At 41.1% G+C, this 16,592-nt stretch overlaps 2 protein-coding genes across 6 annotated transcripts in view; one reads left to right on the top strand and one right to left on the bottom strand.

The window, feature by feature from the left end:
• Window positions 1-1,229: 1,229 nt before the first annotated feature.
• On the bottom strand, window positions 1,230-8,294 carry LOC112274404 (uncharacterized). Of its 3 annotated transcripts, none has more exons than XM_090247855.1 (10): window positions 8,165-8,294; window positions 5,562-7,217; window positions 4,640-5,268; window positions 4,039-4,359; window positions 3,568-3,723; window positions 3,175-3,420; window positions 2,732-2,955; window positions 2,400-2,463; window positions 2,080-2,276; window positions 1,230-1,944 (listed from the first exon to the last, which is right to left on the bottom strand). In XM_090247855.1, the coding sequence occupies exons 2-10, from the start codon at window positions 6,973-6,975 to the stop codon at window positions 1,731-1,733; spliced, it is 3,465 nt and encodes a 1,154-aa protein (XP_090103981.1). In that variant the 5' UTR covers window positions 6,976-7,217; window positions 8,165-8,294; the 3' UTR covers window positions 1,230-1,730. The 3 variants fall into 3 exon arrangements, with proteins under 3 accessions (XP_090103981.1, XP_024359639.1, XP_090103980.1); XM_024503871.3 differs by having other exon boundaries at window positions 8,028-8,245; XM_090247854.1 differs by having other exon boundaries at window positions 5,562-7,212; window positions 8,028-8,245.
• Window positions 8,295-8,376: 82 nt separating this feature from the next.
• LOC112274382 (serine/threonine-protein kinase ATM) overlaps window positions 8,377-16,592 on the top strand; it is a 29,229-nt gene continuing 21,013 nt past the window's right edge. For all 3 annotated transcript variants that reach the window (XM_090247849.1, XM_024503843.3, XM_090247847.1), the window contains exons 1-20: window positions 8,377-8,952; window positions 9,233-9,341; window positions 9,907-10,050; window positions 10,231-10,392; window positions 10,808-11,003; window positions 11,222-11,378; window positions 11,567-11,709; window positions 11,899-11,986; window positions 12,224-12,336; window positions 12,462-12,560; window positions 12,876-12,932; window positions 13,228-13,294; window positions 13,432-13,506; window positions 13,749-13,790; window positions 14,240-14,310; window positions 14,545-14,593; window positions 14,837-14,908; window positions 15,165-15,341; window positions 15,710-15,793; window positions 16,186-16,391. In XM_090247849.1, coding sequence (XP_090103975.1) covers window positions 8,878-8,952; window positions 9,233-9,341; window positions 9,907-10,050; window positions 10,231-10,392; window positions 10,808-11,003; window positions 11,222-11,378; window positions 11,567-11,709; window positions 11,899-11,986; window positions 12,224-12,336; window positions 12,462-12,560; window positions 12,876-12,932; window positions 13,228-13,294; window positions 13,432-13,506; window positions 13,749-13,790; window positions 14,240-14,310; window positions 14,545-14,593; window positions 14,837-14,908; window positions 15,165-15,341; window positions 15,710-15,793; window positions 16,186-16,391 — 2,186 coding nt within the window. In that variant the 5' untranslated portion in view covers window positions 8,377-8,877. The remainder of the gene's footprint in view (window positions 8,953-9,232; window positions 9,342-9,906; window positions 10,051-10,230; window positions 10,393-10,807; window positions 11,004-11,221; window positions 11,379-11,566; window positions 11,710-11,898; window positions 11,987-12,223; window positions 12,337-12,461; window positions 12,561-12,875; window positions 12,933-13,227; window positions 13,295-13,431; window positions 13,507-13,748; window positions 13,791-14,239; window positions 14,311-14,544; window positions 14,594-14,836; window positions 14,909-15,164; window positions 15,342-15,709; window positions 15,794-16,185; window positions 16,392-16,592) is intronic.

Raw genomic sequence — 16,592 nt, 5'->3', positions numbered from 1 at the left:
TCTAGTTGATTGTTAGAATGAAAGCCATGAAAAAAGAGCAACGCATGATCAATGATGTGATGTAGAATGCAAGAACTTGACTATAATGTACTAAGTTCTATCTTAGTAAATTTGTAGTCGAGAAGCAAAGTGAATATGTTGGATAATAAAACAATGCAAATTTCATTTGAGGGAGAAGGTAGACATAGCATACCTTTAAGTACTACCTCTCTCCAATTTTCTCAACAATTGTAAATGCTGCGAGGTGTAGAAGTGCTGTGATCCAAAGCCTTGTCAAATCTCAAGAAATTGAGTAACTTCAATTTGCTATTATTGACACTCAAAGTTGGAGTGTCAATAAACTTATGCACAAATTCATTGAAGTTGTATTAGATGATACTTGTCTTTGCACTTTCCTCCAAAAAAAAACAACCATGTTGTCTTGCAAATATAATCCCTTCTTTTTTTGTCACCACATGCCCACTCTCTTCTAGATCCTCTTTGTTGCCTACTAATATTATGGGAGAATTTGCTCATTGTTGAAAAGAAACTTCCAATTGTTTCATAGATGGTTCAAACATAGAGGCACTGTAAGATGAGCCTTGCTTCATTTATTTCCAAACATTTGGATCCAACATAGATGTAAAGAAAAACCATACGACATTGTGGGGGAATACTTTCAACACCAATTTTGTGAAATTGTGGCTCATAAGTGGAGGAATTGCTTGCTCCATTTGTAGTGCTAATTTTGCTGTAGAATAATAACAACCTTGACCTTTGGATTTTAGATGATGATCCTAATGTTTCTAGAGGTGCTTCCAAATCACTCTCATAAAACTGAATTGTGACTTGTCACTGACATTCAACATAAGAAATTATTAAACTACTTTTCTGGTGGCCTAAATCAAAAAGACAAAAAAAGGAGAATTTAGAAAGGAAAGGCCAACAAAAATAACACAAAAGAAAACCTGACTACCAAGTTATTTGACCAAAAACAAAAAAGACGTAGTCTCTCTTCACATTTTTCACATTTGTAAGTCATCCTGAGATGCCTATGTAGTCACAAAATAGAATAGTAAGTATTAGAACCTCACCAACAGAACAATAAACCAAGTTAACAAAGGGCATGAGGTCAACTTGAATGAGAATAATCAACCACTTGGATGTGCTTGGATCCAGACATTTCATAATTAAATCGGCCTCCCTATTTGTCAGAATACTTCATTCAATGAATCTCATGCTCGCACAAGTAAATTAACATCAATGCCATTATTTGGTCATAAGATAAAAAATTATAACACAATCATTAGAACAGCAGCATTTGAAACCCGTCTTCATCATACTTTCCATTTACGGGAAGTCCTGGAACCCTACGCCTCGTCCACCAAACTCAGGATTGAGTGAACGTCATAGGAAAAACAATTTTTCATACTAATGTACCTGCAATTCAAACCATGAAATCTGATTTCCCACTACACCACGTATATTTACAAAGTTCAGAGGTCAGGTGGAATTGCCTGATAAGAACCTTGCCATGAACCTGCTTCATTCCAAATCGACAATACGGGAAGAGGGAATAGATTGAACAGGGGCTAAATTTCCATCGAAAAAACTCCGGCACATCGATGGTGCTTCAATTTTCTGCCCACAAATGGATACCCCCTTTCCAACTCGAAGAGTTGAATTGAGTCACCACCGCACCAAAGTAGTGCCATGGTTTATATAAGTGGCATGAAAGAGCAGCGTGGCATCTAGGCCTCGCGTATGAATGGCTCAAACAATGCAGTGGCAGGGTTAGAGTCCTGATGCAGGATTTTTGCAGCACGTTTGAATTCATCCCGCAAAACTCGAATGCTGTTGCGATCGACCACTCGTCCAAGATCATGAGTAATCTCAAATGGGTCCTCGATGCATATGAGGTGGCGCTCATTCCCAATACGACGCGTCCAATCTTTCTCATCCTTGCTGCAATGCCAATTTCATCGATTAAACTAACGAATGTCTGCCATACATACAGCACTTGAATACATGGTGAGGTTCAACATTTCACCAGAATGTAGGATGAGTGATGCAATCGGGAAGCTGGAAAATTCAACGTACCTCAAATAACCTCCAGTGCGGACAGAGATGACTGAGCGAGTGTAGTCATGGCACGAAGCCCAGTAGTCAAAGAAGTGCGTTAAAAGCTCTCCAACTGTTTCCTTGTTGGAACATCCGAAGTTTCTAAGCGTGTTGACTTTATCAAAGTAGGCACATTTGATCTTGCCTACAGTGACCTCATAAGTTGGTTGCATGCTCTGAACAAGTCGCCACATCTTATTTAGTACATTTGTTGTTGTAAACGGAATATATGGAACAATGAGCTTAAATGAGATCCAAAATTGAACTCAATAAATGCATTCATATCACGCTTGCCACACCTGAAGACAGGGTAGTATGGCAGGTCTCCGTTGTTGAAGAAAATGAATACACATCAAAACGTATCTGTAAAAAGAACGCAGCAATTCAGAGGGAGTAAAAGATGGTATAAAAGATATCAAGTGCTAACCTACATTCACATAGATTCGTTTTTTATTTTTAGATCCATGCAATCAAAATGCTCAATTCGGCACATTGTAACACATTCAAAATATTACAACGTGAGCAATTCACATTTTAAAATATTTATAATTACTATTGACCCTGTCAATCGACTTGCAACGAACTTCAGTGTATGCACTACAAAAGAAAAGCTTTGAAGAAGTAGACTTACGCATAGCTCGACAGAGTACCCCTGTACGTTTCATTGACTTGACGTTGCTTAGCCCAATGTTTGACTAGAAAAGCCAGCTGCCGCAAGCGAGGATCCACTTGTGAGTAGTCATGGAGCAACTTTGAGTTCACTACAGCCAACATATTGTTTACACATATGTCACAATTGATTCCTGTGTCTGGATCCGTGAACTTCACAATAGGCACACGAGCGTGTGTCAATGCCTGCACCACAACCATTACGAGAGGAAGTTCATTTATATTCGAAAAGATGACACATGGTTCTTTTCTAGCATGTCAAAAGCAACTCAGAACTGCTTATCAATGACTCAGAGCGCAGATTAGAAATTTTAAATTCAAATGAAATTCACGTTCAAAAACCTCATGGTAATCTGAGTATCTATAGATGTTCAAGGATCACAACTAAGAGGAATATAGATGCACCTGAATGTTCTGCATGTTATCAGAGCGTAAGATGCCAGCCATCTTCATGACAAGTTCCGCCTTGCTTGAATGTTCATCATCAACTGACAAGCAGACATCAATATCACTGTTGCATACGCCAAAGTCGTTTGCACAAGACCCAAAAAGAAACAGCTTAGCGCCTCCCCAATCACGAGAGACAAGCCTATCCAGATGAGTAAGAAATTTCCTTTGTTTCAGCACTTCTTCTGGTGGAGGTATCAACTTCTGCAAAATATAATAAGACCAATCAAGCAAAGAGCTAACTTTGATCGTATAATTATAATGCAAAATGTTCATAAATCACAATCCACATCACCAAAAATGAATCAAAACAGGAATCCAGGACAAAGATGGCAAATATAAATAGCATACCTTGTAAACAGACAGAAGCAAAGGATTCAGTGCTTCGAATTCCTGACGCTTCACATCTCCTTTCATCAGAATTGTAGGAGCATTGTTTCGCAGTTGATGGCGTCGAACTTCACGAGAGTCACGCAAATTCTCATGTTTTCCTTCAAGTTCTACTTCCTGACGGATAAACAAGAATCCACAGTACATTAAGAGAGCTGCCCAGATGGAACACGCCAAAAACCGACCTAAAACCACCTTGTCCCTGAATTGAAATTACCGCTGATGACATCACTATCATCAACATCATTACCAATGGTCACTAACAAACCAACACTCCATACGTTTTGCACTCTAAGTCATTATGATCAAGCAAACATGGTAGTAACATCTTGTAAATCTTCAAGTTGATTCAATTTCAACTCCAGAAGCTTAGATGCTGACGGGATGAGAGGAGCAGTGCCACTAACATCGTAGAACTAGATCATAACATACCTCACGAGTAAGACGTTCAGCATGAACTACGCTCTGTGAAACGTTCATATCACGAGGAGTGATGGAAAAATGCTGTGTATCCTGCACAAGTTTTGCATAACCAGAAAACTCCCGCATAATGAGATCTTCTTCTTCTTCTCCGCCTAAACCATCCTCCCAAGTTAGACGCCCGGCTTCCGTCACGTACTTTCCAGCTCTTCCCCTAACACCAGGGCGGACTCCCTCATCCAACTGATACTGTAATTGCTGCTTGGACTCGTCTGTCGCAGACCCTGACATTGAATGACGCACCATGTTTGAAGGCAGTCCTGGACGATCAACCTGTATATTGATTGTCATTTTGAGACCTCTTGAAATTGTAACAGCAGTGAATACTTCAGAACGTCCTGAACTAACGGCCAAGGATTTCATAAAATATAGATCTCTGAACAAGTAGAGGATGCTATTCTGAAAGACAAGCGACCTTAAGAGAATTTTCACAAATGGACTACACCAAAAAATTCCCAGTAAGCAATATCATAATGCTGTTATTGGCAAAGATGACATACACATTATGTATGATACTTAATATACAGTACCTCGAAGAGAGAAAAACCCACACCTGTGAAGCGAGAGGAAGAATGCCTTCAGGGTACGCGTCTTGCTGCGAAACCAAACCTGTTCCAGAAGCTGCCTCTAGGGGTTTAGCGTGGGGAGGAGAGGGCTGTTTCATCCGCCATTCCTGTATTTGCCCTCTACGTCGTTTTGAATCTTCTTTCGATTTCCCACCACTCCCATTTGGTGAATCTTCCTTCCCAGAATTAGATGTTAGCTTTGCTGCTTGAGGACTGGAGTAAGAAGATCCAGTATTTGTATCAACGGGAGATGAGACTCCCTTCTCTAATGATGCACTAAGTCCATGTAAATTTGATACATACCCAGGCTCTCTTTCACCATCTAATTCCCTTTGTTTATCGTTCACAACTACCCAATGTCCAGCACCACTTCGACCTGCTGTACGACTCAATTCTGCTCGGCCAGGACCACCACGTCGACCATTCCCTTTCATCCCTGGTTTTCCAAGGTCTCGATTGATAATCTCATTTTCTTTGAAAGTTCCAGTAAAATCAGCGGGTACAGAGTTGGTGGTTTCTTCCCGATTCTGGCGAGAAGTTTTCAAATGACCATCCACCACTCTATTCCTAACTGGAGCACTGAATCGGCTAGAGTTTTGCAGCGTCTGATACATACCTGCATTTAAGCACCACAAATATAAGCATGAACAAATAAGAGCACTAATAATTGTAGTCGTCATTTCCGTAAAAATAAACGAACTAAGCACTGCAAAAGTGGAGAGGCACAGTCGTAAATAATAGAAAATCTCGTATTAATACGGGACGTCTTGCACGTCCGCAACGAACTATTGCGACCAAGTAGTTGCCAATTACCACGTCATGACTCTTTGTTTAATGCTTTTTTCGAGAAAAAGACCAAACAGAGGTCATCATTGTCTATACTGATTCTGCAATACCACAAAACTTCACCTCTGTCATCCAAAAGCCTGCCCGTGAGATCTTGCTTCGAGCTGAATGTCTCCTCCTGATATTTGTCCCATACACCGGGCGTTCCTTTTACAGCAGCTTCAAAATCTGAAAATCGATTCAAAGCCTTGGCAGAGGGTGAGGCATACTTTGGATCTGCTACCACTCCACCAGATTTCTGATCACTTTCACCAAAGAAACCAGGTGGCTTGATAACTTTTGATTTGGAATGGTCAGAAGAAGACTCACGCATTCTCAAATGGTGTGGTTTCGAAACATCAAATTGTAAATTCAACCCCTCCTTAGTGTGTCCTCCACTAAGAGACAAATTACGCAAGCGATCCTGCTGGACTGTAACTCTAGAGGGTTTCCCACTTGTAGAAGACTCAGGAGACCCACTGGCTACAGGGCCAGCTGTTGCCCAAAACCTGCCAAGGAGATCCTCAGACCCTGGAGGAGATTGCTCGGGTTGAGTGGCATCGTTTCGTTTCGGGGGTCCAATGGGGCCATGAACCTGAGTCCTTGGCAACACGTTATCAGCTTGAATCCTGCCATTGAGCTCTTCCCCGAAAAGTTCCTCTGGGAAAGGTCCAGGTTTACTAACTGATCCACTCTTAGCGCTCCTCACAGTGGATTGCGATGAACCTAAGCTTTGAGAACTCTCACCAAGAAGAAGCTGTAATAGTTCAGCCCCATTCCCAAGAAACTGCTGTTGAGAAGGGATTGAAGGATGTGATAGAGGTGGAGGCAAAGGTGTTTCCAACAAACTACCTTGAACTGGACTAGTGTTCCATGCCCCAGCAATGTTACCACCATCGCTCGCTGCTTGCCGTAAATGCGGAGGGGGAGGCCAGGAGGCATCCGACTGCCTTGGAAATTGATCCGACATTAAATTGTCAGGCCCCCTAGCGTGCAAACCACCATATCCACGGGGATCGTGTGCGGTCAAGAAAAACTGATGATGCTGGTGCTGATATTGAAGCTGCTGCGGTGTCCAGACCCCTGCACCAGACAATCCTCCATACTGTTGTGGCATGAACAACTGATTTGGCTGCAAAATCTGAGAAGGTATATCTCCATGAAACGAGTGACTTGGACCTAATGCAGCTACTGCTGGATCTCGATACTGCCAGGTGGATGAGACATCTTCTCCCGGAATCGAGTCTAGAATGGATAGCCCCTCCGCAATACGATCCCCGTTCGCCTTAGGCTGCGGCATTCTTCCACCTACTTCACTGCTTCCAACTCCTCCACCCTGCAGAAGCTGCAGCAGAAACTCACCCTTCGGTTCCATTGCATGATGCCGGGCAGAAGGCTCTCCAATCAACCCTAGATTGGATTGAGTTACAGGAAGGGGAGTGAGGGACGGAGGGCCTAAAATAGAGGGCGGCGGGTGGTATGACTGGGAGGGGTTCATAAATGGAGGAAATCACGCATTCAGGAAATTCTTCAACTAGGTGGAGTGGCGTGATGCTTTATCCGCTTCTTTCCAGGATGGAAATATGACAATGCTTCGATCAACCCTCATCCTGAAACACTTCAAATGGTGCTCGTATTTTTTCCATGATGGAAAGCTGAACAGAACGTTACACTTGAGCTCCAACTTCCCAGAAAAAAATTATGAAGACGACAGGAGAGCCTCTGCTTCAATTGACTGCACTGCGACAACATAAAACAAATTTTCAAGGATGCGAGGGCCGCAATTTAAACGTTAAGTTCACACTTATTGTCAAAAGATTATCACGCGAGGTGTACTGGATAATGTGCTGACCATTGGTACGTCGCCCAAATAAAAGCATCTTGGGTGGACGGTCTATCAAAGATTGAACTGCATATCTACCATAATCCTCATCGAATAAATTTTCCCTGGTGTTAGGGAAACAAAGTACCAACCATATTTGAGGTCGCTTGGCAAACTGCAGGTGCAAGAACTGCAGCATGCATTTTTGCATCAAATGGGACACAAACCATTGTAAGGCTAATAAGAAACATAACAGGAAAGGAAAAAGTAGAGCTAGGATACACTGAGGCTCAGCTGAATTTGAAATTCACTAATGGATTTTAGTTGCAGAAACACTAAAAAAAGCGGAGGTGAAGTGGTTGTTTCAGCAATCAAACCCAAAACCATAATTCTACTCTCAGATCTAAATTGCCTCAAGTGCACCGTTCTTCTCCATGTGATAAATATTCATTTTATGTAACATTCCAGCAGTCCCAGCTTTTTAACACTAAATCATACACAAAAAATCTGAAAGCTCTTCGCTGCACCACGCATCTATCCCAATGACCGTCACAACAAACACCCACCAAGTATCGTACACCTATTCTACAATTTTTCACTACACAAACCTCATAACTAAGTACCTTGAATCGACGCCCACCCTCAAAACCCACCTCGCAACAAGTGCATCTTAACCCAACAGGCTGTTAATAACACCCAAATTCAGATAACAGCTCCAAAATGCATACCTTCTAAATCGAGATAGTTCGATTAATCTCCAGCTTCTAGGCACCAGATGGATACACAGATGGAATAGCACGCAACGAAACAGCTTCAAACAATCAATTCGCGGAGAATGAGCCCCATGTGAGAGACGCCCACTTACAGGGATATTTCCTGAATTCTCCCGCAAGGTGCCCTTGCACACACTCTGTGAGCGTAAATTCCTCAGTAACGTTACCCGTGCCTCGTTGGTTGTGGTAAACGAACCGGAGCTTTTAGGGTTAGGGTATCAGCACAGGAGCACTAGTGTCACGGTGATGGGTGCATGTGCCATATATTCCTCACCACCTCGGAACCTACTCTAATAAGAATAATATTCAACGATGACGACACGCCTCCAATGGGTTAATAAAGGAAGTCTGCATTTACTACAGACACACCGTCCTTCATCCATGAAGACCCCCTCGCATTGACTTCAAAACCCCTGCCACACTCCCGTTATTTGCAGTTAGATATGTACTTTTGATTAACAATGTCGTTGTTGCTATCGTGCCACCGATTCTCCAATTTTTGAATTCCATTCACTACGTAGCAGGAAGAATGAGACGACTTTGTGTAGCCGGGCTCTGATTCTGGATAGGATGTGGACCTCAGGGGTCAAGGTGAATTATGGTCTGCATGCGATGGTCATGAAGGTTCATAAATCATTGGGCAGAATTGGGGAGCTGAACCATGGTTGTTCTGGTTGAGGATGTTCGGGATTATTTGAGAGAACTTTTTATTGCCAGCTCCAAGATTCAGCGCTGAAGCTAAGGTGAATCGGAACGTGGGTCCAGTACATCTTTTTTGGGAATGTGAGATAGGAAAATTGGTTTGATGGAGATGGTAAGCGTGGAGGATGTGGAGGATCTCAACATCAAGCTTGTTTCGGATCGCGCTAAAACTCGGGAGGTACTGCTTCCAGTTGAACAAGTGCTCAGATACAGGGCAATGGAAACTAGAGTAGGGATATAGTAATTAGGTTTCGTTCTCTCTAATGGAAGAAAAGTTGTACGTATGCGGAGACCTTGAATAGGTCTAAATTGTCATCGTGAAGCAGATTTAGAGGTTTTAGGAATTTCTGGAATTAAAGGTTTTTTTTCCAGGTTTGCATTCCTTGAAATACTATTCTGGAATATCATATTGATTTTACTGAACTGCTCTGACCATCTGAAGTTGGTTTGTAATTCAGGAAGGCGTGCGAGCTTTGGCAAGCTACTTGGAGAGCAATGCTGGGTTGAGTATTTGCCCTTTGTTGGATCAGCAGACTGTGCTCTTGCGTCCCAACGACCGCATTCCCTGTAAGCTCGCCTTTCAGATTCGGCTTAGTCAGAAAAAGATGCACTTTGTTTTGGATAATTACAATTCACGTCTCAAATCCTTCATTCACCACAACTCTTGTTATCGCAAAGCATTGAATGCAATCAACTGATGATCTGCCTGAACACGTGCCTATTTTATAATGATTGCGCCGAGCTGTGAATTATGATTGTTGATATCTCATTGAAGGTTTTTGGTCCAAGTCTTACTTGATAAGTGACAGTTTTGGTCGCTAAGCGACTCATGTACTTCGTCCTCATCGATCTTGAACTGTTAACTGTCTCTCCACATGTTTCACAAAATTTTAAGTTGCACGATACTTTATAATCTTTACACTGGCAAATTTTCCATGTAAATGTAAGCAAAAGCATGTTTAAAGAATGTGTGCTATTCCAGCATGGGTAGCCAGCGTAGCTGTGTTGCGTTACTTCACACTATCCTTGTCATTGTTGATATCAAATTCTTTGAGATATGTTCTTTGAAGAAGCGAAAGAGCCTCAAAAGGACGTATCAGAACTGATTTTTGAATATGGCACCGTGATGTAGCTGCAACATGGCCAGGGGTTTTACACGCACTGTGCGATTGCATACTAATGGACGTTCTGGCCAGCAAAAAGCGGGGTCCAAAACCTATCCTGGCCAAGACTCTAAGGAATTTTATCCACAAAGCGGAAGACAAAAGTCGTTCAGGTGCGCATGAAGTTGTACTGTCCCCATTAGCTTCTATTGCTCTTCTAACTGCAAACATGCCAATGACGAGTGCATGGCAGATTTTCTAATGTCGTTGTGCCTTTGTCTGTGTCGCATTTACATTTCAATTACATCTCATTAATTGAGTAGCATTTACATTCCAGTTTATATGCTTGCCAGGGAAAAGCCACTTTCTCTTACGGAAAATCAAAAGATTGTTTCAGCATATACTGGATATGCTTCAAGAGGTGCCGGCTTTTTCGTCCGACTATAGCCACATTCTGCGTGAGCTACTTCCTGATGTTGAATATCGCATGCGTATGGGCAAGAAGATCTACAACGGTATTGTTTTAAAATTAGTTTTAAACCAATCTGATGTGTACTTTGAAACATCTAACCTGTGACTTGCACTTATATCAACAATTATTTATTTATTTATTTATTCTTGAGCAACTGTCGGATGTACTTTTTGTATGCTTCATGCTGCCGATGAATGAATGTTCTAGACTTAAAGTCCTATTTATTCAGTCCCTCAATGTGCTTTGCCCGGTTTTTCCATCTGCTTTCGTCAGGTCAAATATGTTCATGTCAAAGCGTAACCCTCTGTGTGTCCTTCTACGCTGCAACGACGTTTTGTATCATCATACTTTTACCTTCTTGCGTTTTATGTGGTGATTATTTGTTGTACCCATTGAATTATTTGCCTCACAGTGTCAAATATCCATCCTGAACTTTCGATTGTTCTCTTTGTGTGTAGATCTCGTGATCCTTTATTTAACGAAGGCAAAGGAGATTATACACACCCGCTCGTTTGAGGCCCCTTTAGCTAAAGAAGAAGCTTTTAGAAATACTTTAACACTACTTATTCTGTTGAAAAATCCACCCGGGGACTTAGCAGCGCATGTCAAGGAGGATGTCGTCGATGGCTTTTGTGACATCTTTGCATTCAACAGGTATCGTTCTTCATTTCGCTTGAATGGGAATTCTGTGCATTGCAGCTTCATCTCCCTTGTTAAAAACTGCATGCATGTGCTATTTCTTCCCTGTGGTGGTATTCAGAGCGGGATTCACTGCAACAGTGCAGGTTGTGTTTTCCTTCAGACGAAATGTTTTGCGTTGCGAAAAAATTGCTATTTTGTCGTAATGCAAGATTGCCCTTTGTGAAATGCAGAGATGAAGACCGGATAACTAAGAAGCTTGTCTCATCATTAAATGCTTTTTTGTTAATAGACGGATTGAATTTGGGAGATAAAGTAGCAAAGCTTCATTGTAGTTTTCGACCATTTATGGTGCGAACATGGTTAACTACACGAGATCGAGACTTGAAGGTACTGTAATTGTGCTGATTCATGCAATTTTAATCAGCTGATTCCATTTCTCTTAAACATGGCTGCTTGAGTCCTGAGGTCAGAATAGTATGATGTTTTTCACGCCTTCAAGTGGCTTTAAATTACTAAGCTGACTTTTCTTCTAAATTGAATCTTGATGTGGGGTCTCCCAACTTCTTCTTTCGCAGGATGAACTTGTGTTATATGCTCGAATTCAGTTGAAGCTTCAATACATTTTAACATTAGATGAAGGAATCGTGGTGGAAGAGCTCCTCGGGCTAGTTGAGAAGGAGCTTGATCAGATTGGAATTGTTCTTACTGCATACAATAGGTTGATTGTTCGTCAAACTTCTGGTTTACTGCTATAATATTTATTGATTTGATTGAAATTGTGCAAGTCGACCACAGCTACGTTAAAAATATATTCTTCTCTAGAATTCAGTTGATATTGAATCCTTGTTAAAGCGATCATCAAGATGTTCTTCTTGGAGCTTCTGTAACCCGAATTATGCCATCGCAGATACGATATCATGCGTGAGGACAAAGTTGGTTCTGTCAGCCGTAGTGAACGAGGCTTTCTTGAATTTGCTGCGGCGGTTCTTTTTGAGGTATACAAGTGCTAAGAGGAAGTAGGTACATCAGTTTGCATTTCGAAGTTAGATTCACAACTAGGCACCCACGAAAGACTCTGATTGTGGAGATACATGTTCTGACAATCAATTTATCGTTAGAGTTTTGGCTTCACTCGGGAAATTAAATTGAGCATTTGTGTCCACTGAAGCAGCTTGCACTCTATGCTGGGCACAGTAACACTATCTACAGAATTCACCCCATCAACTGTGCAGGTTGGCAAGAGAGATGAAATTGGGAGGTTGTATTGGAGTGCCAGTAAGCGCAAGAAAAGGGATCCTGTTTACACTCTTGTGGGAGAGAAGATAATTGCTGCCAAGACCTTGTGGTGTGTCATTTAATGTGATCTGTGTTGTATTTCTTTATATTTCTATCAACTATGATTGATATATCTGAAACGAGTTTGGCATTAAGTTTGCTTTACAAGCAGCAGTGATTGGCTATTATTTGCAGGGATGGAGCTTTCTGCATTTTGATTCGTAATTTCGGGCCTCAATTACCCCCTAAAAGTCTTGAAGCCTGGCTTGATGGTTTATCTGGGAATTTAGAACGGTACTATTCGTCCCACGAATTTTGTGATCAAGTTCGATTATACGGCTTTTCATTAGCTGTATAGAGCACTTCGCTGAGTGCTTTGTGTTGGCTAAGAAAGGCTACTCTTAGATATGAAACAAAGACTAAGCATTTGAAAGAAAGGGCATGCGTGACTGATTCAAGCAGGATGATGTCATTGTGCACAGTTTCCGTGCAGAAGATACATTCATGTCTAGAAATGTAATGGTTTATATATGGAGGCGCATTTTATATCTTTAATAATTCCTGGTTTCATTGACTGGGCATGTGTTGGATCTTTTTCTCTGTTGGCAGAGTGATGAGTGAAGGTGTGAACACCCGAAGCTTTGGAACTCCTGTTTGGACTCTCCGGTATTTTATTCCTTAATACAATTTATGAATTACCGGATTTAATTTAAATGAAGTTGAGTAGCATACTGCGGTGCTTATTCGATTAAGTTGCTTGGGGTGTGGTACTAGGTCTTTAGTTTGAGCTAAAGCATTAGGAGGAGAAGATTCTTGGTCATTTTTCCCAGGGCATGGAATTCGTATGCGACTTATTCATTTAAACGTCAATGTATATTCGAGTTGAAACTGCATTTGTGTAAGTGTTACGAATACACCTAGCATGTTTCTCGCATGACAGTTTCCTTGCGTTTGCTCACAGGTGCCTCCAAGAGTTGAGCAGTCTTTGGTGTGATGCGGTCAATTCTTCAGCTGACACGTTGAGCAGGGTATTATGATAAGCTCTATCTATCTGTGTCCTTAATGTTTTTCCTCACAAGTGGCCTTCCACATATGACTTAGAACGTAATTATGACTATCTGCAATATTCTCATTGCACATCTACGTGATTGCTGTTGTTTTGTAGAAATCAAGCGTATGGCAATCCATTTGGGAATCCGTGCTGCATTGGCTACCTTTGTTCATAAACGTTTCTATCATGGTGATACTTCAATCACGCTGTCCAATTTAGTTTGTTTGTACTTCATTTCCTTGTCATGTAATCCATGCGAAGATCATACTTTTGTGCTGCAAGTACTTCGTCTTTGCTCTAGAGCTGTTTGTGAAATGTTCATAGTACTGGAAGTTGACTTAGGTATGGAAACCATTTATAACTCTATTGATGGTTGATACATTTGACTGAACTTTGCTGACACGGATGTTGATCCTCATGATTCACTACAGGTGGATGAGGCATTTCGTCTACTTGGACTTATAGCTACCATGGTAAGCAAATTTCATTCCTTTTTGTATTTTGAACGTCGATAGCTTCGGTATGTCTTTTTTTGTTTGTGGTCAGCATTAGTATAAATCGAAGGCCCTTGACGGTGTTCAAGCAAAGTGTACTCCACATTTTAAGGTCATTCTTATAAACGTGGTGCAAGTGATGTGTAGTCTTGTTAGAATATGTTCTACAGTTCTGATTGGATTGTCATTAATTTTATTCATTCGTGTTCCAAATTGTTTTCCAAAGTATATAGTTTAGCCAGTGCCTTACACGTTAGAGATTTGGGAGTCCTGACTTTTTTCCAGTACTCGATTTTTTGGATTAGAATATGATGCTACATTGTTGTTATACCCCACTCGTTAACTTTTCTAATATAAGATGGAGTTCATTAATTAAGTTGGATTTCACACTCTGGACCACTCTTGTGACTTCTGCATTGTTTGCTTAGAGATTGGTGCCAGTGTACAACGTTTCTCCAGATTTTTGGGAGCTTCAAGTATTTTCAGAGGTGCCTTCTGTGTAAGTGCAAGTTGGTGATGTTGGAAGCAGTCCGTAGCACAAACAAGTGCATGCTCGTTCATGGTTTTCACTCTTAGCAAATCATTAAATTTCCCCAATCAAGTGCTTAAGTGTGTCGCTTGCTTGCTTATTGTTAGGAGCTGGGCAATCCTGTGGCTGTGTACTTTGAGGATCTAAGGATTTTCTGAATTGTGTTCATCTACTTACTGATTCGATGGCGTTGCTTGATGTCAGAAATATACTCTTTTTCACTGCAGCGTTCTTTACCAGTGCCGGAAGCCAGGTACCCAAACCTTCACATTTTCTATGAATGGGGATATCCCAGCAATGTTCACCTTTGGGATTCAGAGTTGCTTAATGTCCTGATGCCTGACAGTTAGTTTTAAAGCTGATTTACAGATTATCTAATATCAGACGAAAGCTGATTGGTTTAGGATTTTTGAGGAGCTTGGCAAGGTTATGATAAGTTGATCATCAGTAAAAATGTGGTGGCTTTCTCACCGTTTCAATTTGTTTCACAAAACAGGTCGTAACAAAAGGTGACCTTGACCTTCGCAGCAAGCTTCTGAAATGGTCATTGACATATCTGAATCCCCAGGTCAGAGCTTCGTGACATCTGCGTGCTCTTTCTTCTGCAATTGGTGTACGTATTGTAGAGTTGGTGGCCTCTTTGTTCATCTGCAGATAGATAATGAACACTACATTAACATCCTTATCAACTTTCTCAAGTCTTACTGCTAATCAAACAATCTTGCAGGATTGGTGGTACGTATTAGATCTTGTTGTTAATTTCTCAGTTATGTAAATTACCGTAGTTTCTTACTACAGTAGTTGTAATGTCAAACTCATTTCAGGAGACTGAGAAAGCAAAAGTAGCAGCTTGGAATGAAAAGTCGTTGATTCTTCTCAGCGGATCAGTATTAGCGCTTAGTGTGGGCTTTGTTCCACTGCGTCCTAACGACAAGTTATCACTTCAAAACTCAACTTGCGTGTCACTGGATGTAACAAAAGAATTGTCTCACTGGGCAGAGGTAAACCTGATTCTTGACCTTGGTTGCATTGATATGCTGGAGTATCACCTGAAGCTATTGATTCTCTGTGTTGGCTTTTATACGCTTATTGACTACAATTCTTGTATCCTTTCCCTGGCCATTCGGGCTATTACTTATTGTCAAAAACTTTAGTTTTCAATATATTGAAGGCGTTTAAATTTTTCAGTTTCATATGATCTGAGGTGCTCGGTCTGATGTGAGTCATTACTTTTCTTAAAATACTGCACGTTTCTTGATTTCAAATTTATTTGAATTGTAGTTATTGTAAGTTCAATTAGTTGTTTTTTATAGAGTTTTGAAGTAGTAAATTGTCATGAGCTGCTTTGTTGCCTGTGCAATGACTTCAGTGCAAGGAACCAGAGGTGGAGCTTGATTCTATGGACCGCTCTTCATACACATCCTCCAGCATGGGGGTTATTATCACTCACACGGTATTGTCGACTTCATTTTGGACCTCTATAGGAATTCAGATGTTTTACTCCTTTGGTCGATCTAGCCTCATAATACAAATTGGCCACTAGATGAAACATACAATACATCTTTCAAGGTCTTCATCGTGCACCAGTGTAGCGACGACATGGAAATTTTGTATACCCTCCAGGTTTACGGGAGATAGTGTTTCAAGGAAATAACGTAACCATCATATTCTAATATTAGATGTAACTGCAGTATATCCTGTCGTTGAGCTTTATGGTTGCACAGAACCCTATATTGTAAATATGATTTCTCAAATAATGGGCAAACGTATGTTACTGAGCGCTCATATAATGAAATTACATGAAATGAAGAATTTGAGTGTAAGTTTATGCTTGAGATTACGCAGGATGCATCCGATACTCACACACGGAGCAACCCTTTGCCACGGTCAAGCAGTGACGTTCTTCTGCAGCGCCTATCTGAGCTGCTTTTGCAAAATGTGAATACTGCTCTGGAAAAGAACGACCTGGCAACCTCGTTACCTTACCTTTTTTCCTCATGCGGATTGCTTGCTAACTGCATCTATGGAGTTGAGTATTTAATGCAAAGAAGGTGAGATTAGCTTCATGCCGGCTAAACTCCGAGATTAAAGCGTTTTCGTAAAAGTTGAAATTTCGTTTTGTTTCATATGTTGGTCAATTTGTTTCATATGTCCGTTCTCGTTGCAACGGGCTGGTTGTGATCGGATGTAAGTCCTGTTGCGAGTTCATTTATTATCAAAGTTAGATCTGAGTATATGAAAGGATGCATCCG

Source organism: Physcomitrium patens, chromosome 2, assembly GCF_059467195.1.
Source record: "Physcomitrium patens ecotype Gransden chromosome 2, ASM5946719v1, whole genome shotgun sequence".
NCBI classification, from domain to species: domain Eukaryota; kingdom Viridiplantae; phylum Streptophyta; class Bryopsida; order Funariales; family Funariaceae; genus Physcomitrium; species Physcomitrium patens.
This window is presented reverse-complemented; position numbering and strand designations above follow the sequence as displayed.

What these genes read in the sequence shown, in the direction of transcription:
- LOC112274404 (XM_090247855.1), bottom strand. Translation starts at nt 6,975, where the DNA reads ATGAACCCCTCCCAGTCATACCACCCGCCGCCCTCTATTTTAGGCCCT. An exon ending in TTCTTCCTCTCGCTTCACAG is followed by an intron (nt 4,360 to 4,639) that starts GTGTGGGTTTTT and finishes ATCAATATACAG; the next exon opens with GTTGATCGTCCAGGACTGCC. An exon ending in ATAACATGCAGAACATTCAG is followed by an intron (nt 2,956 to 3,174) that starts GTGCATCTATAT and finishes GTTGTGGTGCAG; the next exon opens with GCATTGACACACGCTCGTGT.